Below are 25,228 nucleotides of genomic sequence, written 5' to 3' on the forward strand. Positions count from 1 at the left end.
GTTTTGTGAAGTTCAAAATTTAAAAAAATAGCGTGGATACAATGACGACAAACGAGGATGTTAGTGGTGAGTATGAGGCTGTTAGAGACCCATTATCCAAGTACCTGGCGGCTACGAGTACAGGATAGGCTACCTGCAACAGAGCAGGTTCCACTCTGAGAAAGCCCTTATAGCCTTTTTTCACATTAGTTTCCTGCAATTCCTTCGGAAGAACAATATGTAAGTTGCTCATTGTTCGAATAATCACTGAAATTTCTGAGATATCCATATTATTGATGGCTTTATTATTCGATCTGACCTGGGCTTTAAACAAAACCGATCTGACACCGCTCTCTGCTGAAAGCGAATCAAAATGGAGTGGTTCATAAGAGTTGGAATCAGCTCTACAAATCAATTGAAATCAAACAATGCTTCGTAAGAGTCGGGCTCAGCCCATAGCTATATTATAGAAATATAATATAAAAGAGTTATCTGTAATATAACTCCATGCCTCAGATATAGTTATGGGCTGGGCTCTGTAAGCAAAGCGATATGAAGCAGTGCTTCACAAGAGTCGGACTCTGCTAATACACACTGCAGATACCGAGCTGCAAATCAGATTCTGCTGTAACAGACAAGCAATTATAAATTTATAAAAATCTTTCGCATGCGTGTAGGCTTATTATCTTACATGTACAAGGTCTGCCATTGTCAGTACAGTTAGGTGTGTGTCAGTTAGTTATTCTCAAGCTTTTAATACATGCTTCTTTGTTTATTCAGTTTCCATGATGAGGATTTAAATAATTTCCAAACGTCGTCTTCCAAAACAAGGGCGTCTTAGGTGGACAACGATTTCCGTCAGAATGCGATGATGAAGCCATCTGAAAGGATGCAACAGGTCAGAATAAGACTTTATATTTGCTCTGTGCTGCTTCACATGAAGCAGACGTATAACCATCTGCCACACTTCAGCATTCTGCTCACGACAAGAATAAATCCTCTTAATGGTCCACCAAGACAAAAAAAAGTATATTAAATTACAGTTAACAGTAACAGAGTCAAATTCCTTGGATTTTTGTGCATACTTGGCGAATAAAGGCTATTCTGATTCAATAACATGTTATTAATTATGAACCACTGAGGTCACAGAGGCAGGGCTATGACATCTTTTCACAAAAGTTCTGCACATTCAACTTCTTTGTGCTCATGTGACCGAACCCGACCTATCCTGAGTACCATAAGTCGGTTGTGGAGTGATACTTTTAAAATCCTAAAGCCTGATTTATGCTTCTACAACTCCGTAAATCTGTGGCCATGCAATAACGTCGATGTGCACATGACCATTTTAAAGTTCTCGCGTTGGTATGGTGGCGTTGGCAATTTTCTGCAGGAACAGTGGCTTTTTCTAGATCAATTTGTCCCTCAATGAACTCCACTTCCTTATACAATCATCACCCTCCAAACCAACGTTACAGTACATGCAGTTTTCCTCTATAAATTGTGGGTCATTTGGGGGTCTTCTTCCGACTATGTTGTAAAGTTGGTCATATTTGCAGACATTTTTGCCAAACTTATTTGATCTATGGTTGAAATATAATCACAGTGCACACTGCAAAAACTTTTAAAATATAATGGGAGAGGAAGGAGTGAAAGCGGAAAAGTGACCAATCATAGCCTTTGCTGTGTTCATTGTTTAGTAGGTGCATGTCGGGCTACGGGGAGGGTTTGCAGCCAGGCAGAGGGCTCTGATCTAAAGCAGTTGTCTTTGGTTCGTCATACCCAGGGATATGTGTGAAACCTAACACCATATTACAGTGTAGGCAGCATTTTGTTAATAATCACTGGCCATGAATTACAGCCTGCCTCGTTTAGGTGCCATGGTTGAATACGGTTTGAAAAAAATAAATGCGAGTGTCAGTGCTGAACTTCATGTTGTACCTCTGTTACTGGGCATGTCCAGACTGTCTGTTAGGTACGTGTGTGGGGTTTTTAATGGAAATACGTTGCGATGGGGCGGGATGTTTTGTCTGATGTGCGCGACAATCTGTTACATACAATGTTTATTATGTGGAAAACCATACAAAAGTACTGGGACTTTTGCTTTTGCCCGGTGACTGTGAATATCCAGTTTATTCAATGATGGTTTAGGTGCATTTTACTATGTGTATATATAAAAACTAAAAGTTTTGTTATGTTAGATTTTGGTGTGATTGTGATGGATGTGAGCGTGTGTTCACCATCTAGGTGGGAATACGATGAGAGTTATTGTGAGGCAGTGAAGAAAATGCCTCCGTATGATGCAGGACCAAGGCTGCTGGACGTCATCGACACAGCTATATTTGATTATCTCATCGGGAACGCTGATCGCCATCATTATGAGAGTTTCCAGGATGATGGGGGCGCTAGCATGCTCATCCTCCTCGACAATGCAAAGAGGTGGGAAGTGTTCTTTGAAGTTTCATTAATCACAGATTATATAGGTCTAAATCTAAAGTGAAATTTGGTTCAGCCTTTAATGATTGAAGGATGATTGATTCTCTTTTTCTCTGTGTGTCTGTGACTGACTTTGCATAATTAAAAATGCGAAAGAATAGCTGAAAATATTCATGTTTGTTGGTTTAATCATTTTTCTTCTTCTTCTTCATTATTATTATTATTATACAATATTCAAATTGTGTATTTTGCAAGTCTTAACATAGCCCAGGGCCCTCACTTATCAATGTTGCATATGAACACAAATGTGCTGATACAAATGTGCTTAAACTGAGCTTGCAAACATTTATGTGAAAAATGTGGGAACCATAATTTTGTGCCTTCATTTGAAAATATGTATACATTTAATGTATACATTTAAACAACCTTCTGGCCATTTGTTCCTAGTGAGAGAACGGTTGAGCTACTGCCAAATACAGTCCATAAAATGAAGTAAGGAATAGCATCCTTGATCTAAATATGAGGCAATGCAGTGCATCCGGAAAGTATTCACAGCACTTCACTCTTTCCACATTTTATGTTACAGCCTGATTCCAAAATGGAGTAAATTCATTTTCTCCCTCAAAACTCTGCCCACAGAACCCCATAATGACAACATGAAAGAAGTTTTCAAAATTGTTGCAAATTTATTTAAAAAAAAAAAACTCAAATCATATGTACATAAGTGTTCACACCCTTTGCTCAATACTGTGCAGCACCTCTCAAGCTCCATCAGGTTGGATGCAGGAGTGTCAGTGCACAGCCATTTTCAGCTCTCTCCAGAGATGTTAAATGGTAAATGGACTGCATTTATATAACCCTTTCCATCTGCATCTGACACTCAAAGCGCTTAACACATCAATGCCTCACATTCACCCCAGTGCTGCTATGCAAGGTGCCCACTGCACACCGGGAACAACTAGGGGATTAAGGACATTGCCCAAGGTCCCTTAGTGATTTTCCAGTCAGACTGGGATTTGAAGATCCTCAGGTCTCAAGCCCAACACTTTAACCACGAGACCATCACCTCCCCTAGAGGTGTCCCCTAGATGTTAAATCAGATTTAGGTCTGGGCTCTGGCTGGGCCACTGAAGGACATTCACGGAGGTGTCCTGAAGCCACTCCTTTTGATATCTTGGCTGTGTGCTTTGGGTCATTGTCCTGCTGAAAGATGAACCGTCACTCCAGTCTGGGACACTAGTCAATCTTGACTAGTGTCCCAGTTCCTGCCGCTGAAAAACATCCCCACAGCATGATGTTGCCACCACCATGCTCAACTGTAAGGATGGTGTCTGGTTTCCTCCAAACATGACAGCTGCCATTCATGCCAAAGAGTTCAATCTTTGTCTCATCAGACCAGATAATTTTGTTTCTCATGGTCTGAGAGTCCTTCAGGTGTCTTTTGGCAAACTCCAGGTGGGCTGCCATGTGCCTTTTACTAAGGAGTGGCTTCTGTCTGGCCACTCTACCATACAGACCTGGTAGGTGGGTTGGTTGTCCTTCTGGAAGGTTCTTCTTTCTCCACAGAGGAATGCTGGAGCTCTGACAGAGTGACCGTCAGGTTCTAGGTCACCTCCCTGACTAAGGCCCTTCTCCCCCGATTGCTCAGTTTAGACAGGCGGCCAGCTCTTGGAAGAGTCCTGATGGATCCAAACTTCTTCCATTCGTGGAAAATGGAGGCCACTGTGCTCATTGGGACCTTCAAAGCAGCAAAAATGTTTCTGTATGCTTCCCCAGAATTGTGCCTCGAGACAATCATGAGGTCTACAGACAACCTTTGACTTCATGCTTGGTTTGTACTCTGACATACACTGTTAATTGTGGGACCTTATATGTAGACAGGTGTGTCTTTCCAAATCATGTCCAATCAACTGATTGGTCTACAATTAAGCTGTGGAAACATCTAAAGGATGATCAAACAGGATGCACCTGAGCTCAATTTTGAGTTTCACTGCAAAAGCTGTGAATACTTACATACATGTGATTTCCTCACCTTTTTTTTAATTTATAAATTTGCAAAAATCTTGATAAGCTTTTTTCACATTGTCTTATAGGGTATTGTGTGTAGAATTTTGAGGGGAAAAACAAATTTCATCCATTTTGTAATAAGGCTGTAACATTTAAAAAAAAGTGGAAAAAGTAAAGCGCTGTCAATACTTTCCAGATGCACTGATCATTAATGGCGCATTGTGGAGTTTTCAGCATCATCTAGTGGTGAGTTTTCAGATTGCAACCAACCCTCATCTCTCCATTTACAAGTAAGTGTGTACAACCCCAATTCCAGTGAAGTTGGGATGTTGTGTAAAATGTAAATTAAAAACAGAATACAATGATTTGCAAATCCTCTTCAACTTATATTCAATTGAATACACCACAAAGACAAGATATTTAATAAAAAAGAAAAATAACTGGTGCAACACAGGAATGAGTGCCAGAAAATTTAATAAGGTGCTGAAAGTAAAAAATGTTCAACAGGACTAACGTTTCGATGTGATAGCCACATCTTCCTCAGAGTCCTGCACAAACAAAGATGGTACAGTTTAAATACTGATAGGAAGCAGGTGCTTTCAAAAGGGCATGACCCTCCATCAGACACAACACTCACTCAATTAGTAATCAATTCATGATTAGAAACACACTGTCCCAAAACACACAAGACTAAAACCAGACTACAAAACAATTATTAGAGAAAACAAGTAAATTTTAGATCTTCATTCAAACCAAAAGGTTCCAAAGTGCTTAAAGTATAAATCCAAAATGCTTCTCTACATAAGAGTTTTTTGATAATATCTCCACCTCTGGGTTGGGCTATGATTCTCTCAATCCCCCAAAATTTTAAGGATGCTGGAGAGCCATGACCGGCCTGTTTATAGTGCCTTGCCATGGCATAAGTTAAATTCTGAGTACGGATTGCCGTTTTATGTTCAGCTATCCGTAATTTAAGTTGACGTTTTGTTTGGCCAGTGTATGCCAATCCACAAGGGCATTTTAAAATATATACTACATGAGTAGTATTACAATTCATGAATGAAGAAATAGGATATTGCTTACCAGTGTGAGGATGAGAGAAACATGAAGTATTAGTGGAATTTGAACAATGTGCACAATTACCACATCTGAAGAAACCTTTTGGTGGGCTGGAGGGCCAGGCAGTTGAGATGGGACTGATCATGTCTGAATGAACAAGTCTGTCATGAATATTTCTGGCACGCCTAAATATAAATTTAGGCGGTTCAGCACAGATGTCTTTAAGTGTGGGATCACTCTTCAGAATGTGCCAGTATTTATAAATTATGTTTTTTATTCTTCCCGCAAATGGAGTATAGCAGGTAGAAAAAAAACAATTTAGATGTTGAAGAAGATTTAGATTTTTTTCTTAAGTAAAGAGGCACGATCAGTATTTAGAGCTCTATCCCATGCTTTACCAATGTTAGTTCTACTATAACCACGTTGTTCAGAGTTGCTAGATGGGCTGCTTTTGACATGAAGTCTGTGATAGAACTGCAATTTCTTATAACTCGCAAGAACTGACCCACTGGTATGTTATGAACTAAATGGGGCGGATGATTACGATCAGCTCTCAAAGTATTTCTGCTAAGAGGTTTGCAGTAAATAGTTGATTGCAAAGAATTATTGACATCCTTGTAAATAGTGAGATCTAAAAAGTCTATGGAATGAGAGTTATAGTTCATAGTAAAAGATAGATAATCTGTGGTAGAATTGATGTAATTCAAAAATTAATGCAACTCATCATATGTGCCCCTCCAAATTAAGAGGACGTCATCAATATATCTGCGCCATAATGATAATTTTGAGTGAAAAGGGTTATTTTCACTACTAAAGATATGTTTTTCTTCCCTAAAACCCATCACTAAACAGGCATAAGATGGAGTAAAAGCACTCCCCATAGCAGTGCCCTGTAGTTGTAAATATTTGTCTGAGTATTTAAAAAGATTATTCGATAAGACAATCTCAACCAATTTAATCAAAAAATCTGAAGGTGGCAGCACATCAGTAGGACGTTCGGCAAGATAGAAAGAAATGGCTTCTAAGCCTGTGTGGTGAGGTATGCACGTATATAGGCTTTGTACATCCAAAGACACAAGGATATCATCACTTGCACAGTTCCGATTATTGATAAGATTTAGAACATCAGTGGTATCCTCAAGATACGAGGGTAATTTACGAACAAACTTTGCCCAAAAGAAATCAACAAATTGTGAAAGGGGCTCAGTAAGACTCCCTATTCCAGAAACAGTGGGCCGTAACGGAGGATCATCCAATTGTTTGTGAATTTTGGGTACACCATGAAATACTGAACAACGAGGGTATTCACTTAAAAGGAAAGCCGTCTCTTTTTCTGTTATCCAGCCCTTCTTATGAGATCAAATCAAATCAGAATCGATTTTATTTATATAGCGCCAAATCACAACAGTTGCCCCAAGGGGCTTTATATTGTAAGGCAAAAGCCATACAATAATTACAGAAAAACCCCAACGGTCAAAACGACCCCCTATGAGCAAGCACTTGGCGACAGTGGGAAGGAAAAACTCCCTTTTAACAGGAAGAAACCTCCAGCAGAACCAGGCTCAGGGAGTGGCAGCCTTCTGCTGGGACTGGTTGGGGCTGAGGGGAGAGAATCAGGAAAAAGACATGCTGTGGAAGACAGCAGAGATCAATCACTAATGATTAAATGCAGAGTGGTGCATACAGAGCAAAAAGAGAAAGAAACACTCAGTGCATCATGGGAACCCCCCAGCAGTCTAAGTCTATAGTAGCATAACTAAGGGATGGTTCAGGGTCACCTGATCCAGCCCTAACTATAAGCTTTAGCAAAAAGGAAAGTTTTAAGCCTAATCTTAAAAGTAGAGAGGGTGTCTGTCTCCCTGATCCGAATAGGGAGCTGGTTCCACAGGAGAGGAGCCTGAAAGCTGAAGGCTCTGCCTCCCATTCTACTCTTGAAATCCCTAGGAACTACAAGTAAGCCTGCAGTCTGAGAGCGAAGCGCTCTATTGGGGTGATATGGTACTAAGAGGTCCCTAAGATAAGATGGGACCTGATTATTCAAAACCTTATAAGAAAGAAGAAGAATTTTAAATTCTATTCTAGAATTAACAGGAAGCCAATGAAGAGAGGCCAATATGGGTGAAATATGCTCTCTCCTTCTAGTCCCCCGTCAGTAGCTCTAGCTGCAGCATTTTGAATTAACTGAAGGCTTTTCAGGGAACTTTTAGGACAACCTGATAATAATGAATTACAATAGTCCAGCCTAGAGGAAATAAATGCATGAATTAGTTTTTCAGCATCACTCTGAGACAAGACCTTTCTAATTTTAGAGATATTGCGCAAATGTAAAAAAGCAGTCCTACATATTTGCTTAATATGCGCATTGAAGGACATATCCTGATCAAAAATGACTCCAAGATTTCTCACAGTATTACTAGAGGTCAGGGTAATGCCATCCAGAGTAAAGATCTGGTTAGACACCATGTTTCTAAGATTTGTGGGGCCAAGTACAATAACTTCAGTTTTATCTGAATTTAAAAGCAGGAAATTAGAGGTCATCCATGTCTTTATGTCTGTAAGACATTCCTGCAGTTTAACTAATTGGTGTGTGTCCTCTGGCTTCATGGATAGATAAAGCTGGGTATCATCTGCGTAACAATGAAAATTTAAGCAATGCTTTCTAATAATACTGCCTAAGGGAAGCATGTATAAAGTGAATAAAATTGGTCCTAGCACAGAACCTTGTGGAACTCCATAATTAACCTTAATCTGTGAAGAAGACTCCCCATTTACATGAACAAATTGTAATCTATTAGATAAATATTATTCAAACCACCGCAGCGCAGTGCCTTTAATACCTATGGCATGCTCTAATCTCTGTAATAAAAATTTTATGGTCAACAGTATCAAAAGCAGCACTGAGGTCTAACAGGACAAGCACAGAGATGAGTCCACTGTCTGAGGCCATAAGAAGATCATTTGAAACCTTCACTAATGCTGTTTCTGTACTATGATGAATTCTGAAACCTGACTGAAACTCTTCAAGTAGACCATGCCTCTGCAGATGATCAGTTAGCTGTTTTACAACTACCCTTTCAAGAATTTTTGAGAGAAAAGGGAGGTTGGAGATTGGCCTATAATTAGCTAAGATAGCTGGGTCAAGTGATGGCTTTTTAAGTAATGGTTTAATTACTGCCACCTTAAAAGCCTGTGGTACATAGCCAACTAATAAAGATAGATTGATCATATTTAAGATCGAAGCATTAATTAATGGTAGGGCTTCCTTGAGCAGCCTGGTAGGAATGGGGTCTAATAGACATGTTGATGGTTTGGAGGAAGTGACTAATGAAAATAACTCAGACAGAACAATCGAAGAGAGAGAGTCTAACCAAATACCAGCATTACTGAAAGCAGCCAAAGATAATGATATGTCTTTGGGATGGTTATGAGTAATTTTTTCTCTAATAGTTAAAATTCTATTAGCAAAGAAAGTTATGAAGTCATTACTAGTTAAAGGAATACTCGGCTCAATAGAGCTCTGACTCTTTGTTAGCCTGGCTACAGTGCTGAAAAGAAACCTGGGGTTGTTCTTATTTTCTTCAATTAGTGATGAATAGTAAGATGTCCTAGCTTTACGGAGGGCTTTTTTATAGAGCAACAGACTCTTTTTCCAGGCTAAGTGACGATCTTCTAAATTAGTGAGACGCCATTTCCTCTTCAACTTACGGGTTATCTGCTTTAAGCTGCGAGTTTGTGAGTTATACCACGGAGTCAGGCACTTATGATTTAAGGCTCTCTTTTTCAGAGGAGCTACAGCATCCAAAGTTGTGCTCAATGAGGATGTAAAACTATTGACGAGATAATCTATCTCACTCACAGAGTTTAGATAGCTACTCTGCACTGTGTTGGTATATGGCATTGGAGAACATAACAAAGAAGGAATCATATCCTTAAACCTAGTTACAGCGCTTTCCGAAAGACTTCTACTGTAATGAAACTTATTCCCCACTGCTGGGTAGTCCATTAAAGTAAATGTAAATGTTATTAAGAAATGATCAGACAGAAGGGGGTTTTCAGGGAATACTGTTAAGTCTTCAATTTCCATACCATAAGTCAAAACAAGATCTTAAGTATGATTAAAGTGGTGGGTGGACTCATTTACATTTTGAGCAAAGCCAATTGAGTCTAATAATAGATTAAATGCAGTGTTGAGGCTGTCATTCTCAGCATCTATGTGGATGTTAAAATCGCCCACTATAATTATCTTATCTGAGCTAAGCACTAAGTCAGACAAAAGGTCTGAAAATTCACAGAGAAACTCACAGTAACGACCAGGTGGACGATAGATAACACCAAATAAAACTGGTTTTTGGGACTTCCAATTTGGATGGACAAGACTAAGAGTCAAGCTTTCAAATGAATTAAAGCTCTGTCTGGTTTTTTGATTAATTAATAAGCTGGAGTGGAAGATTGCTGCTAATCCTCCAACCTCGGCCCGTGCTACGAGCATTCTGGCAGTTAGTGTGACTCGGGGGTGTTGACTCATTTAAACTAACATATTTATCCTGCTGTAACCACGTTTCTGTAAGACAGAATAAATCAATATGTTGATCAATTATTATATCATTTATTAACAGGGACTTAGAAAAGAGAGACCTAATGTTTAATAGACCACATTTAACTGTTTTAGTCTGTGGTGCAGTTGAAGGTGCTATATTATTTTTTTTTCTTTTTGAATTTTTATGCTTAAATAGATTTTTACTGGTTGTTGGTGGTCTGGGAGCAGGCACCGTCTCTACGGGGATGGGGTATTGGGGGGATGGCAGGGGGAGAGAAGCTGCAGAGAGGTGTGTAAGACTACAACTCTGCTTCCTGGTCCCAACCCTGGGTAGTCACGGTTTGGAGGGTTTAATAAAATTGGCCAGATTTCTAGAAATGAGAGCTGCTCCATCCAAAGTGGGATGGATGCCGTCTCTCCTAACAAGACCAGGTTTTCCCCAGAAGCTTTGCCAATTATCTATGAATCCCACCTCATTTTTTGGACACCACTCAGACAGCCAGCAATTCAAGGAGAACATGCGGCTAAACATGTCAATATTATGAGTCAATAAATTCATGAATCATACTATTAATATTAGAGGTGGGATTGGAAGATAAAAGTTGATAGTGTTTGGCATTATTCAACAGTTTAATATTAGAATCCAAATCCCTTTTATTATTAGACTCATTGTTAGATTTAGAAAAAAAATATTTCAAATGAAGCTGTCTAAATAATTTGAAAGAATCAACTATAAGAGAGAAGGAGTCAAGGTGGTTAGAAGGGGCAAAGGAGAGTCCTTTCTGTAGAACCGCTGTCTCAGTAGCTGTGAGGACAGAATCAGAGATGTTAATCACAGTCTCTTCGGATGCGTCCGCATGGACCAGCGAGTGGGCAGCGGGGGTTCTCTTCTTTTTCTCCCTCGAGCCCCACCACGTCTTACTCCTTGACGAGTGGGGCCTTGATCTAAAAAAGAGGAACTGCTGGATTGAGAGGCACCACGTACTCCGACATCACTCAGTTCATCAGAAGAATCTCTCTCGCTCGCCGTAGAAAGAGGCATGTCCCTGAGCGTCTGAAGGAGTAATGGGCGTTTATTATTGACGTCGGAGTACGTGGTGAGTCTAATAATGAAAATGAGTCTAATAATAAAAGGGATTTGGATTCTAATATTAGTGAGTCTCTAAGAGAAGTTATTCCTTTTAAAAAGAAATCAAGTTTTTTGCCGTCTTCAAATTTAAATCCTACTATAGTGACTGTTAGCCAGGTAGTTGAGCGGGAACTTGCTAAACTAGGGGCTTTATGTCCATCTAAAAACAAGAATATGACAAAGAGTGAATTGGATGTATTACGATCTTTGGAATCCAGACGGGATATCATCATTCACCCCGCCTATGAAGGGGGTGCTGTTGTTGTTATGGGGTTGGAGAATTATGAAAATGGTATACTGAAACTATTGAATAATGCCAAACACTATCAACTTTTATCTTCCAATCCCACCTCTAATATTAATAGTATGATTCATGAATTTATTGACTCATCTCATAAGAAGGGCTGGATAACAGAAAAAGAGACGGCTTTCCTTTTAAGTGAATACCCTCGTTGTCCAGTATTTTATGGTGTACCCAAAATTCACAAATTGGATGATCCTCCATTACGGCCCATTGTTTCTGGAATAGGGAGTCTTACTGAGCCCCTTTCACAATTTGTTGATTTCTTTTTGGCAAAGTTTGTTCGTAAATTACCCTCGTATCTTGAGGATACCACTGATGTTCTAAATCTTATCAATAATCGGAATTGTGCAAGTGATGATATCCTTGTGTCTTTGGATGTACAAAGTCTATATACATGCATACCTCACCACGCAGGCTTAGAAGCCATTTCTTTCTTTCATTTCTGCCGAACGTCCTACTGATGTGCTGCCACCTTCAGATTTTTTTGATTAAATTGGTTGAGATGGTCTTATCGAATAATTTTTTTAAATACTCAGACAAATATTATTTACAACTACAGGGCACTGCTATGGGGAGTGCTTTTGCTCCATCTTACGCCTGTTTAGTGATGGGTTTTTTGGGAAGAAAAACATATCTTTAGTACTGAAAATAACCCTTTTCACTCAAAAATATCATTATGGCGCAGATATATTGATGACGTCCTCTTAATTTGGAGGGGCACATATGATGAGTTGCATCAATTTTTGAATTACATCAATTCTACCACAGATTATCTTTTACTATGAACTATAACTCTCATTCCATAGACTTTTTAGATCTCACTATTTACAAGGATGTCAATAATTCTTTGCAATCAACTATTTACCGCAAACCTCTTAGCAGAAATACTTTGAGAGCTGATCGTAATCATCCGCCCCATTTAGTTCGTCCATACCAGTGGGTCAGTTCTTGCGAGTTAGAAGAAATTGCAGTTCTATCACGGACTTCATGTCAAAAGCAGCCCATCTAGCACCTCTGTTTGAACAACATGGTTATAGTAGAACTAACATTGGTAAAGCATGGGATAGAGCTCTAAATACTGATCGTGCCTCTTTACTTAAGAAAAAAATCTAAATCTTCTTCAACATCTAAATTGTTTTTTTCTACCTGCTATACTCCATTTGCGGGAAGAATAAAAAACATAATTTATAAATATTGGCACATTCTGAAGAGTGATCCCACACTTAAAGACATCTGTGCTGAACCGCCTAAATTTATATTTAGGCGTGCCAGAAATATTCATGACAGACTTGTTCATTCAGACATGATCAGTCCCGTCTCAACTGCCTGGTCCTCCAGCCCACCAAAAGGTTTCTTCAGATGTGGTAATTGTGCACATTGTTCAAATTCCACTAATACTTCATGTTTCTCTCATCCTCGCACTGGTAAGCAATATCCTATTTCTTCATTCATGAATTGTAATACTACTCATATAGTATATATTTTAAAATGCCCTTGTGGATTGGCATACATTGGCCAAACAAAACGTCAACTTAAATTACGGATAGCTGAACATAAAACGGCAATCCGTACTCAGAATTTAACTTATGCCATGGCAAGGCACTATAAACAGGCCGGTCATGGCTCTCCAGCATCCTTAAAATTTGGGGGGATTGAGAGAATCATAGCCCAACCCAGAGGTGGAGATATTATCAAAAAACTCTTATGTAGAGAAGCATTTTGGATTTATACTTTAGGCACTTTGGAACCTTTTGGTTTGAATGAAGATCTAAAATTTACTTGTTTTCTCTAATAATTGTTTTGTAGTCTGGTTTTAGTCTTGTGTGTTTTGGGACAGTGTGTTTCTAATCATGAATTGATTACTAATTGAGTGAGTGTTGTGTCTGATGGAGGGTCATGCCCTTTTGAAAGCACCTGCTTCCTATCAGTATTTAAACTGTACCATCTTTGTTTGTGCAGGACTCTGAGGAAGATGTGACTATCACATCGAAACGTTAGTCCTGTTGAACATTTTTTACTTTCAGCACCTTATTACATTTTCTGGCACTCATTCCTGTGTTGCACCAGTTATTTTTCTTTTTTATTAAATATCTTGTCTTTGTGGTGTATTCAATTGAATATAAGTTGAAGAGGATTTGCAAATCATTGTATTCTGTTTTTATTTACATTTTACACAACATCCCAACTTCACTGGAATTGGGGTTGTACACACTTACTTGTAAATGGAGAGATGAGGGTTGGTTGCAATCTGAAAAATCACCATTAGATGATGCTGAAAACTCCACAATGCGCCATTAATGATCAGTGCATCTGGAAAGTATTGACAGCGCTTTACTTTTTCCACTTTTTTTTTAAATGTTACAGCCTTATTGCAAAATGGATGAAATTTGTTTTTCCCCTCAAAATTCTACACACAATACCCTATAAGACAATGTGAAAAAAGCTTATCAAGATTTTTGCAAATTTATAAATTAAAAAAAAGGTGAGGAAATCACATGTACGAGGTCTCTTAGATAATAAACCGACCCTTTTTTTTTTTTAACTAGATGGATTTGAATGACATGCGATTACACCAATCATGCTTGAACCCTCGTGCGCATGCGTGAGTTTTTTCACGCGTGTCGGTGACGTCATTTCCCTGTGGGCAGGCCTTGAGTGAGATGTGGTCCCGCCCTCTCGGCTGAATTCCTTTTTCACACGCTGCTCGAGACGGCGCGCGTTGCTTTATCAAAAATTTTTCTGGACCTGTGAGGAATATCCGAGTGGACACTATTCCAGAAGTTAAGCTGGTTTTCTGTGAAAAGTTTAACGGCTGATGAGAGATTATGGGGTGTTTCTGTCGGTGTAAGGACTTCCCACGGAGCGGGACGTCGTGCAGCGCTCCCAGGCGACGTTGTCTGGCTGTTTCGAGCTGAAATCATCCTAATTTAAGGTTCTGTTGACCCAGGACGTCGTGAGAGAACAGAGAAGATTCAGAAGAGGCCGGCATGAGGAGTTTATGTGGACATTCCACTGTTAAAGGTCATTTTGTAATGAAAGAACGTGCGCTCAAATTCGCCGAGTCGTTTCCGTGACAACGACGCAAATCTGTGTGCGCCGCAACCAGAAAAACACCTCCGTGTTGAAGACCATTTGTAAAATTCAGGCGGCTTTTGATGGCTTTCAACAAGTGAGTAACTGAGAAATTGTTTAACAGCTTGGGCATGTTCCAACTTGCCCGTTAAGATTTCCAACGGAGGTGTTTTTCCTGCCGCGACCCCCCGCGGTCGGGTCCAGCCCGACATGCGACTCTGCCCGCACGTTCTTTTATTACAAAATGACCGTTAACAATGGAATGTCCGAATAAACTCCTCATGCCGACTTCTTCTGAAAGTTCTCTGTTCTCTGACGACTTACTGCGTCAACAGAGCCTGAAATGTGGAAGTTTTCAACTTGAAACGGCGAGACGCTGCCGCCTCGAAGCGCAGATCGCCGTCAGGCGCCGTGGACCGTCCTTAAAGCGACACTACCAGACCAAAATCTCTCATCAGCCGTTAAAATTTTTACCGAAAACCAGCTGAATTTATTGAATGGTGTCCACTCAGTTGTGCCTTACAGTTTTGAAAAAATTTTTATCAAACAAAGCAACAGTCTCTGAGCCATTCCTAAACAATGAAAAAAATCGACGAGCGTGTGGACGACTCCTCACTCAAAGACTGCCCACAGGCGAATGACGTAACCGACAGGCGTGAAAAAACTCTCGCATGCCCACGAGGGTTCAAGCATGTCTGATGTAATCACACGTGATTCAAATCCATATGGTTTTTGAAAAAATAATAAGGTCGGATACTTTTCTAATAGACCTCGTATGTAAGTATTCACAGCTTTTGCAGTGAAACTCAAAATTGAGCTCAGGTGCATCCTGTTTGATCATCCTTTAGATGTTTCCACAGCTTAATTGTAGACCACCTGGGGTAAAATCAGTTGATTGGACATGATTTGGAAAGACACACCTGTCTACATATAAGGTCCCACAATTAACAGTGTATGTCAGAGTACAAACCAAGCATGAAGTCAAAGGTTGTCTGTAGACCTCATGATTGTCTCGAGGCACAATTCTGGGGAAGCATACAGAAACATTTTTGCTGCTTTGAAGGTCCCAATGTTGCACCAGTTATTTTTCTTTTTTACAAATTAGTCCTACTTGGCTGCACCAGATTTGTTTGTGCTATACAGAAGCGCGGTGAACTCTTTGTTTTTGCTCTACAAGATATTTAATGTTCAAACTGATAAACTTTATTGTTTTTGTGCAAATATCTGCTCATTTTGAAATGGATGCCTGCAACACGTTTCAAAATAGCTGGGACAGTGGTATGTTTACCACTGTGTTACATCACCTTTCCTTCTAACAACACTCAATAAGTGTTTGGGAACTGAGGACACTAATTGTTGAAGCTTTGTAGGTGTAATTCTTTCCCATTCTTGCTTGATGTACGACTTCAGCTGTTCAACGGTTCGGGGTCTCTGTCGTATTTTGCGCTTCATAACGTGCCACACATTTTCAATGGACGATATGTCTGGACTGCAGGCAGGCCAGTCTAGTACCCAGACTCTTTTATTTCGAAGCCACACTGTTGGAACACGTGCAGAATGTGGCTTGGCATTGTCTTGCTGAAATAAGCAGGGATGTCCCTGAAAAAGACGTTGCTTGGATGGCAGCATGTGTTGCTCCAAAACCTGGATGTACCTTTCAGCATTGATGGTGCCATCACAGATGTGTAAGTTGTCTGTGTCATGGGCACTAACACACCCCCATACCATCACAGATGCTGGCTTTTGAACTTTGCGCTGGTAACAATCTGGATGGTCCTTTTCCTCTTTTGTCTGGAGGACACGACGTCCATCATTTCCAAAAACAATTTGAAATGTGGACTCATCAGACCACAGCACGCTTTTCCACTTTGCATCTGTCCATTTCAAATGAGCTCGGGCACAGAGAAGGCGGCAGCATTTCTGGATGTTGTTGATGTATGGCTTTCGCTTTGTATAGTAGAGTTTTAACTTGTACTTGTAGATGTAGTGGCCAACTGTGTTAACTGACATTGGTTTTCTGAAGTGCTACTGAGTCCACGTGGTAAGATCCTTTACGCAATGATGTCGGTATTTAATGCACTGCCGCCTGAGGGATCGACGGTCACGGGCATTCAGTGCTGGTTTTTGGCCTTGCTGCTTATGTGTAGAAAGTTTTCCAGATTCTCTGAATCTTTTGATTATATTATTGACTGTAGATGATGGAATCCCTAAATTCCTTGCAATTGAACATTGAGAAACATTGTTCTTAAACTGTTGGACTATTTTTTATTTTTTTTTTTCACACAGTTGTTCACAACGTGGTTATCGTCGCCCCATCTTTGCTTGTGAATGGCTGAGCCTTTTTGGGGATGCTCCTTTTATACCCAATCATGACACTCACCTGTTTCCAATTAGGTGTTCTTTGAGCATTCATCAACTTCTCCAATCTTTTGTTGCCCCGTCCCAACTTTTTTGCAACGTGTTGCAGGCATCTATTTCAAAATGAGAAAAGATTTGCACAAAAACAAAAAGTCTGTCAGTTTGAACATTAAATATCTTGTCTTTGTGGTGTATTCAGTTAAGTATAGGTTGAAGAGGATTTGCAGATCATTGTATTCTGTTTTTATTTACATTTTACACAACGTCCCAACTTCATTGGAAGTGGGGTTGTACATGCTACACTGAGCAAGCATTCTGGCTTCACTGAAGAGATGTGACGTACTAAATCCAAGAAGACTGATCATCTGAGCTGTATGAGTACTAGTAATGAGTGATATGTGTTACAATTTTGCTGAAAGAAGACCTAGAAGAACAGAAAAAGCAAAATATTCTATATTCACTTTATGCCCATTCACTGTTCACATATACGAGTATCCACTTTGTCCACCCCTTTTGAAACTTATCTGTATAAAGTCTTATCAGAATGTAAGTCTTTCCATTTCATAAATATCCTTCACAATGGCCGACCACTCCCTCATAACTGATGGATCCTTATCCAGCCATCTCCTTGTTATTGTCTTTTTACTGGCTGTGGGCAATATTTTGAGAAGATATTTATCTCTAGTATTTAATTCTGTTTGTCTGTTTCCTAAATACAGTAGTTTTCAGAATAATAGTAGTGCTATGTGACTAAAAAGATTAATCCAGGTTTTGAGTATATTTCTTATTGTTACATGGGAAACAAGGTACCAGTAGATTCAGTAGATTCTCACAAATCCAACAAGACCAAGCATTCATGATATGCACACTCTTAAGGCTATGAAATTGGGCTGTTAGTAAAAAAAAAAGTAGAAAAGGGGGTGTTCACAATAATAGTAGCATCTGCTGTTGACGCTACAAACTCAAAACTATTATGTTCAAACTGCTTTTTTAGCAATCCTGTGAATCACTAAAGTAGTATTTACTTGTATAACCACAGTTTTTCATGATTTCTTCACATCTGCGAGGCATTAATTTTGTTGGTTTGGAACCAAGATTTTGCTCTTTTACTAGTGTGCTTGGGGTCATTGTCTTGTTGAAACACCCATTTCAAGGGCATGTCCTCTTCAGCATAAGGCAACATGACCTCTTCAAGTATTTTGACATATCCAAACTGATCCATGATGCATGGTATGCGATATATAGGCCCAACACCATAGTAGGAGAAACATGCCCATATCATGGTGCTTGCACCACCATGCGTCACTGTCTTCACTGTGAACTGGGGCTTGAATTCAGAGTTTGGGGGTCGTCTCACAAACTGTCTGCGGCCCTTGGACCCAAAAAGAGCAATTTTACTCTCATCACTCCACAAAATATTCCTCCATTTCTCTTTAGGTCAGTTGATGTGTTCTTTGGCAAATTGTAACCTCTTCTGCACGTCTTTTATTTAACAGAGGGATTTTGCGGGGGATTCTTGCAAATAAATTAGCTTCACACAGGCGTCTTCTAACTGTCACAGCACTTACAGGTAACTCCAGACTGTCTTTGATCATCCTGGAGCTGATCAGTGGGTGAGCCTTTGCCATTCTGGTTATTCTTCTATCTATTTTGATGGTTGTTTTCCATTTTCTTCCACACGTCTGTTTTTTTTTTTGTTTTTTTTTTGTCCATTTTAAAGCATTGAAGATCATTGTAGATGAACAGCCTATAATTTTTTGCACCTGCGTATAAGAGCCCAGTCACACAGCACATGACGATTCCTGAATGAAGGGGAAAAGTAAAAAACGTCACAATTCGTTGAGAAAAGGTGGACGAAAGAGCTTTTATCACCGAACAGTCTGTGAAGCAAGAGCGCAAAAGGGACGAAAGAGGAACTTAAAAAAAAAACGAAGCTCACGATCTCGACGCATTAACGAAACGCGCCTGGAGCCACAGCTGGAGCGGTGTTTGTGTGTTTATCTCTGCGATACAGGACTTGTCGCTGGGACGGAGCTCACAGCACCTGAGTCCTGGAGAAGCTGCAAACAGAATCTGTGGAGATCTGAGTGCACATCGGTGGACCACCTGCTCTGGTTCCTCTTCCAGAACAAAAGAGGGATCATCTCGATCATTATCAGAATCCACACTGTCTGTCCACAGCTCTTTATATCATTTTGATTCATCTACCTGTTGCCACATGTACAGGACGACTGGATTGTCATTCCTACACTCATATTGTTATATTTAATACAAAATGATAAGTGCACGCCGCTGATGCTGCATTCACGTACCGTCGGAAATTACACAACTTTTTTGTTGTTTCAAATTAAAAAGTTGCTAGTGGCAAAGTAATTAATTATATCCACACAAAAGATTAATTCTGGTCTATGTAAGGTGCCTGAGCCCATTGAAGCTGGGGCTGAGTTTGCCCTGTAATTTCCAACGGTATATGAATGCAGCACCAGCCTCAGCGCTCAGAAACCAGCTTCTACACTGTGTGAAAACATCTGCCAGATTTCTCCATGAAATGTGGAGTTGCATCAGGAAGTATATGCGGTGTAAAACTTGTGCCAAATCAACATGCATATCCACCTTGGATCTGCTGTGGCGACCCCGAGTGCAAACAAGGGAGCAACCAAAGGGACTTACTTATTGGGTTTTTATTATAATATCATTATCATTATTATTATTTATTTAGTACATCATATTTGTCAGTTAATGTGTGGATGGACCTGTTGGGCTCTTCAGTACAGAGACGGACCAGTTTGTTAATTCAGGTGTTTTCATTACAATTTACTACCACTGATACATGCAAATAAATGCTATGCTCTGTGCGTGCGTGCGTGTTTTGAGGAGGCATCATTTTGTGTGAGGCTATTTGTTTTATCTACATTGGCAAAAAAAAGTTGGCTTTTTCAGGTTTTACTTAAATCTGCTGTCGTAGAACAAAAACCAACTTTTCTTGCTGCATGTGAAACTAGCTCCCCCTAAAGGAGACAAACCTGTCCTGCGCCTGTGAGGTGGTTCATGTTTTTGGTTCCTGTTCTACTGTACTGTATCATTTTTAATGTTCAGAATTGCACATCAAACAAGAGTGAAACAGCTTTTTTTGACTAAATACAAAAGTGTGTTTGCTTTGGTGACCTCACAGGGGAAGTCTCAGTTTGCTGCTGAGTCGAATGTGTCCTAGAATTGCAATACAAAGTGTGTGTGTGTCTGTGTTTTTTTTTTTTTTTTTTTTTTGCCATGTGTGGTGTTCTCTGTTCTCCGTGCAGCCATCATTCTTCTTTTCTTTTATTTGTGCAGCTTTGGGAATGCACCTCTCGATGAGCGAAGCATCCTTGCTCCACTCTACCAGTGTTGCATGTGAGTAAAAAAAGAAAGGCGAGTGGGACCAAAAAAAACCCAATATGATGATGGAAAACTATATTTTAATTGAAATATTTGGTGTCTTCCTTCTCAGGATTCGAGTGTCTACATGGAACAGGTTAAACTTCCTGAGGGGCAGAGCTCTGAGTTCAGCCATGCGGCTGGCTTTGGCCTTTGACCCCATTCAGCCCGTCTTGGCTGAGCCACACCTCTCGGCCCTGGACAGGCGTCTGTCGGGTGTCATAGCAACTGTCAAACAGTGCATGGAGACGCAGGGCCCCGACAACACACTAATAGAAGACCGGATGAACCTGCCTCATCCTTAAAAGATGAGGAGAGAAAGAGGAGGCGGGGTTTGACCTCATTTGACCCCAGGAGGATGGTTTTGACAGCAGGACTCATCCTGAGCTTTACCTCTCAGAGCGCACAGCTGTTTGAACTGTGGAGTCTTTCTCACGCGGGTCACCACAGGACCATGGCCACAGCGACTGGTAGTGATGGCGGACCTGGTGCTCGGTCTCTCTCTTTACCTTTGGAGGCAGCAGACAGTCGATGTGACTCTGAGCCACAGACGTCCTGACGAGTCTGTACAGCGATTTCACATCAGCTACACGACGTCAAATGTCACATCATCCCAGAGGAACGTGATTCCTTTTAAATTAATACAAACTGAAGTCCTTTTTAAATGTCTTAAATCATAAATTGCCTTGAAAGTGAAAATGGAAATTAACTGACCATTGTGTGTATATATATTTAAATGCATACCATAGGCTTACCAGACAAAATATGTTTGTGGATTATAATTATTTTGTGTGTGTGTGCGTGCGTGCGTGCGTGCGTGCGTGCATGTGTCAGAGGGTAAGGTGTGCCATAATGTGCAGAAATTGTTAAAGCTACTGACCTTTCAGACTTGAACTGTGCGCGTGAGGGCGTCAGGTGTTTGGGTTTAAGTTTCTGCATTAAATTGGTTTAAACCATTCGGCCAATGTTTTTTTTTTTTTTTCTCTCCATTTCCACAGTAATCAGAGCTACAGAGTCAGGTTTGTTTTAGTTTAAATATTGTAAATGAACCTTTAGTCTGGTAGCAGCTCATGTTTTGGCAGGGAATTTTGATTGGTTTTGCTTAATTATTACTCTGTGTCGGTGAGGCAGCAGGCAGAGCATTGTTCTCACCTGTGGGGGTGGGTGGACACATAAATCAAGAACTGGAGGAATATTTTTCAGTGTTGGTGGGAGTATTGTAAAAGCAGTTTTGTAAAAGGTCAAGGAACACATGGTCCATAAAACACCTTTTTTTTTTTTTGTACATTTCAGTGACCATTTGATGAGCAAAACTTGGTATCAGTGACCTCAAATGAAGTCATACACAAGTCATTTGATGAAGTCATACCCAGTCAAAAACACTATTACAGACAAATGTGTATTTACTTGTACTTTTATTTTGGGCGTGCAGAGTTTTTTTGCATCATCTCTCTGAGGGCTTTCATTCAGATTCTGTTTCCATTACAGGCACTTGTTGGCCAGCAGACCTTAGTTTTAGAAATAAAATTCACAAACTGATTTTAAGATGCACGTGTTGAAAGAGAGATGAGGAAGAAGTGTCTGCTGTAGGTTACATTCATACAAAATCCCATGACCATGTTATTTGAGTTTTGCAACTTAACTACTGTTAAATGGGGAGAAACATCTAATAAAACTTCATTATGCACAACTGCAAGCAAAGTTCTCTAACTCACACACTACCTGGAATTGTGTGGGTCTGACTTGTATCCTGCCCTCTACACACCCACGTTCACCCACAAATGGACAATGCAAAACATCTCAAGACGATTCAAGCATAGGTATTTTTGTTCCCACCCATAACAAGCCATTTATTCATATTGTAGCATGTTGCTTCTACATTTGATGTCACAATCACTTATGGACAGAACTTTTACAAGCTCACCATAAGAACTAGCATAAAACTTTTCCAAATAACAGAATAAGTAGTCGATGACGTTTCATTGCAGTTGTCCCTGTGAGTAGCGAAAATGTGTGCCAATTTTTAATGTAAAATTGTAGGAGGGAAATTTATTTGTTTAATACCAGTAGCAGCAGACAAGACTTTACACTTCGTGTAAATGATTGTGATAATCCAGTTATGTCCATCATTAAGGACCCCTTCACACATAACATGAAGTTGGGCGTAAGAAGCAGAAAATGGCCAAAAATCTGCGAGCAAAAAACAATGGGGAACTGCAAAACATTCCACCTGCTGTCGGAAGGGACGCACACAATCAGACAGGCGTGAACGATACACGGCGACTGTTTCGTGCACACTCGTGTCCATGCACGAACACAGTGCGAGCATATGGAAAGTCGTGCACACAGCAGTGGAACAATTAGAGGCTGGACATATGTAGATGAACGAATGAAAATGTGTAACAAAATAATCAGTGCACAGATTCGGAACAATGAATGTACTGTTTAAATGTAAGACCGTTATATTAGTGGTCATGAATCTGTTCTCACTGCAACAAAAAAACAATTTATAATACTTAATTCCTGTTCTAAAGAGCAGACTATGCCTCAGCGTAGACGTACACCAGGAAGTAATGACATGACATGGATTACTGTTCCTCCTGTTTTACGTGAATTACCTGATGCTCTCGTCTCATGAAGAGCTGGCTCTTGTGTCGTGTACACATCAGCCAGCATAGTGTGTCCAGTGCACTGATTTGCTGGTGACCGCATTGCATATGTGGTATGTTTTAATTATTGCAATGTGGAGAAATCCGTCAGATACTCGCCTCACAGTGGCATCCTATTAGGTGATTTTCCATATGGCACGATATTGTCTAGCCTTGTGGTGTGGTTTCATGTACTTGGCTTTTATATTTAACCATAGAACAGTCCCTATGGAATAATTATCACTCACAATCACAAATGAAGATGCTGATTTAGTTTTTATGGTAAAGTACATTTGTATGTGACATATAGCACACGTGTCATTGTATGTGTAATGCTGCCACTCACATTTTTTCAGCTATGCAACTTTACTGTCTCCAAAATGCTTCAAAGTTTGTGTGCATACAAACATTTTGCCGCCTAACTTGTTTTTGTAAATTGCAACGTATGTATGCAACAGTTATAAATGTAGCAGGCTGTTGTTGAAACAGTCTCCATTCCTGCTCCTAACATTATCAATGCACCATACTCTAACTGTCCAGCAGGGGGCAGACACTAATGGGATTGTAGAATACCGACATGGGACACTATAGAGGTGAAACAAGCAGTGCAGAGAGTCGCAGTGCCTTGATGCGACCAGTTAATTTTTTAGCTTTGCTTTAATATGTGAGGTCTGACACATTTGTTGGCACTAGGAGTGCCGTATTCTCTGCGGAAGACTTTTTTCCTCATGGACTTCCTGAGATATGGTTATCAATATATTCTGGACAACAGCCTCTGATTTGACCGTGACCTATCAAACATGACATGACCTGTGTTCTGACAGGATCAACCAAGTAATTGAAACTAAATGTGAGGTGGTGTTCATCTCCTTAGCTGTGTTCAAGTCTGCCATCTGGAGTTGATCATCACTTGGGTGTGTGTGTGTGTGTGTGTGTGTGTGTTCCACATGTTCTCGATGGGGTGAGAGGTTGGGACTCAAAGTGTCTGTAGCTTGACTTTGGCACATTTTGGGCTGATGTCCCATTGGAACGTGCAAACAGTGGCTTGAGGTTCGGCTGTATTGGTTGTGCTGTCCACTTCCTGCAGCACACAGCTGTCATTGATCACATACTTATTCAGAGGGGATTAAAACACGGGTCTTTAATTATTTCTTTTTTGCTGCTGTTATTTGAGAGCTCTGGTTTCGATCCTGACTTTTACGTCCTGACTTCTGGCTGGAAAAACCTGTGTAATTTGTGGTCAGAGCTCACTATTAGTGTGAATGATTGTGATCTCATTTGACTGGTGGGTTTTCAAAGTATCTATGCTATGACCTTCAAGGGGAATTTTAACCTTTTTTCTGTTTTCTGATGTTCTCGGCTTTGTCTTTTCACTCTGCACCAAAACAAATTTAATCTTTTAAGTGTTGATTTAGATTTAAAACACCATGAGAGGCTAAACAGCTATATAATGTAATGGCACCGGACAAGCTAAAAACTGCTTCCTGTCACTGCAGAATAGGTGAAAGGCGTTAGAAGTGTCTAAAAATAGAACTTAGGTTGAAAAATGTCAAACTTCCCTTTAAAGTCTTAATGGGCTCCTTTGAATTCAAACAGGTTCCTAATTTCAAGCATTTAAACTTGACTGTATCTGATTTCCACCAAACATTTAACCTAGTTGTGCACCCGCTACCTGTTTCACACTGCGATGGCACACGGCGTGCCGGGGTTTTATAAAAGGATGTGTGTGGGTTGATAACTTGTTGATTGACCTGATAGTTTTTCTTCCACAAACTCAAACTTTCCTTATGGTTGACATGTCAGGTGGAATTTAAAACTTGCCCAAACAAATAAATAAAACAAGTTTATTTCAGTATTTTTATTATTATTTCCTATTAATTATTTGACGTAACCAGGACCCTATGTGTTGTTACAATGCTTCACGGTTTTCCCCTTCAAATATGTGCTTTTGTTTCCGATCATTTCTAATGGGAGTGTATTCCTATCACTTGACATTTACTTGATCTTGTTAACACTGACAGTAGCTGCATCATGGCTACGCAGCAAGCGTGCTCTGTCCTGGTGTTTTGTGTTTTTGCTGACACCCACACAGGTGTCATTGTGAAACCACGTGGCAGGTCCCCCCTTTCGTTCTTAGCTGCCTGGACATGAAAGCACTGAGGCTTCCCACATCCAGCCCAGTGATGTAGGACATGTTTCATTTCATCTAAGCAGGTGTTTTACTTCATCCCTGTACCAAAACACTGAAACTTTGATAAAACCACACTGAAATGTGCCTGGGCATATCACTC

General features: G+C 40.1%; 1 protein-coding gene across 1 annotated transcript in view; it reads left to right on the plus strand.

Moving 5' to 3' along the window:
• fam20b (FAM20B glycosaminoglycan xylosylkinase) overlaps positions 1–21,071 on the plus strand; it is a 46,170-nt gene extending 25,099 nt beyond the window's left edge. The window contains 3 exon segments of the mRNA XM_034180402.1: positions 2,224–2,415; positions 20,206–20,265; positions 20,363–21,071. Of these exon segments, the coding sequence (XP_034036293.1) occupies positions 2,224–2,415; positions 20,206–20,265; positions 20,363–20,594 (484 nt within the window). The 3' untranslated portion in view covers positions 20,595–21,071.
• The last annotated feature ends 4,157 nt before the right edge of the window (positions 21,072–25,228 follow it).

This window comes from Thalassophryne amazonica, chromosome 10 (assembly GCF_902500255.1).
Source record: "Thalassophryne amazonica chromosome 10, fThaAma1.1, whole genome shotgun sequence".
In the NCBI taxonomy this organism is placed as follows: domain Eukaryota; kingdom Metazoa; phylum Chordata; class Actinopteri; order Batrachoidiformes; family Batrachoididae; genus Thalassophryne; species Thalassophryne amazonica.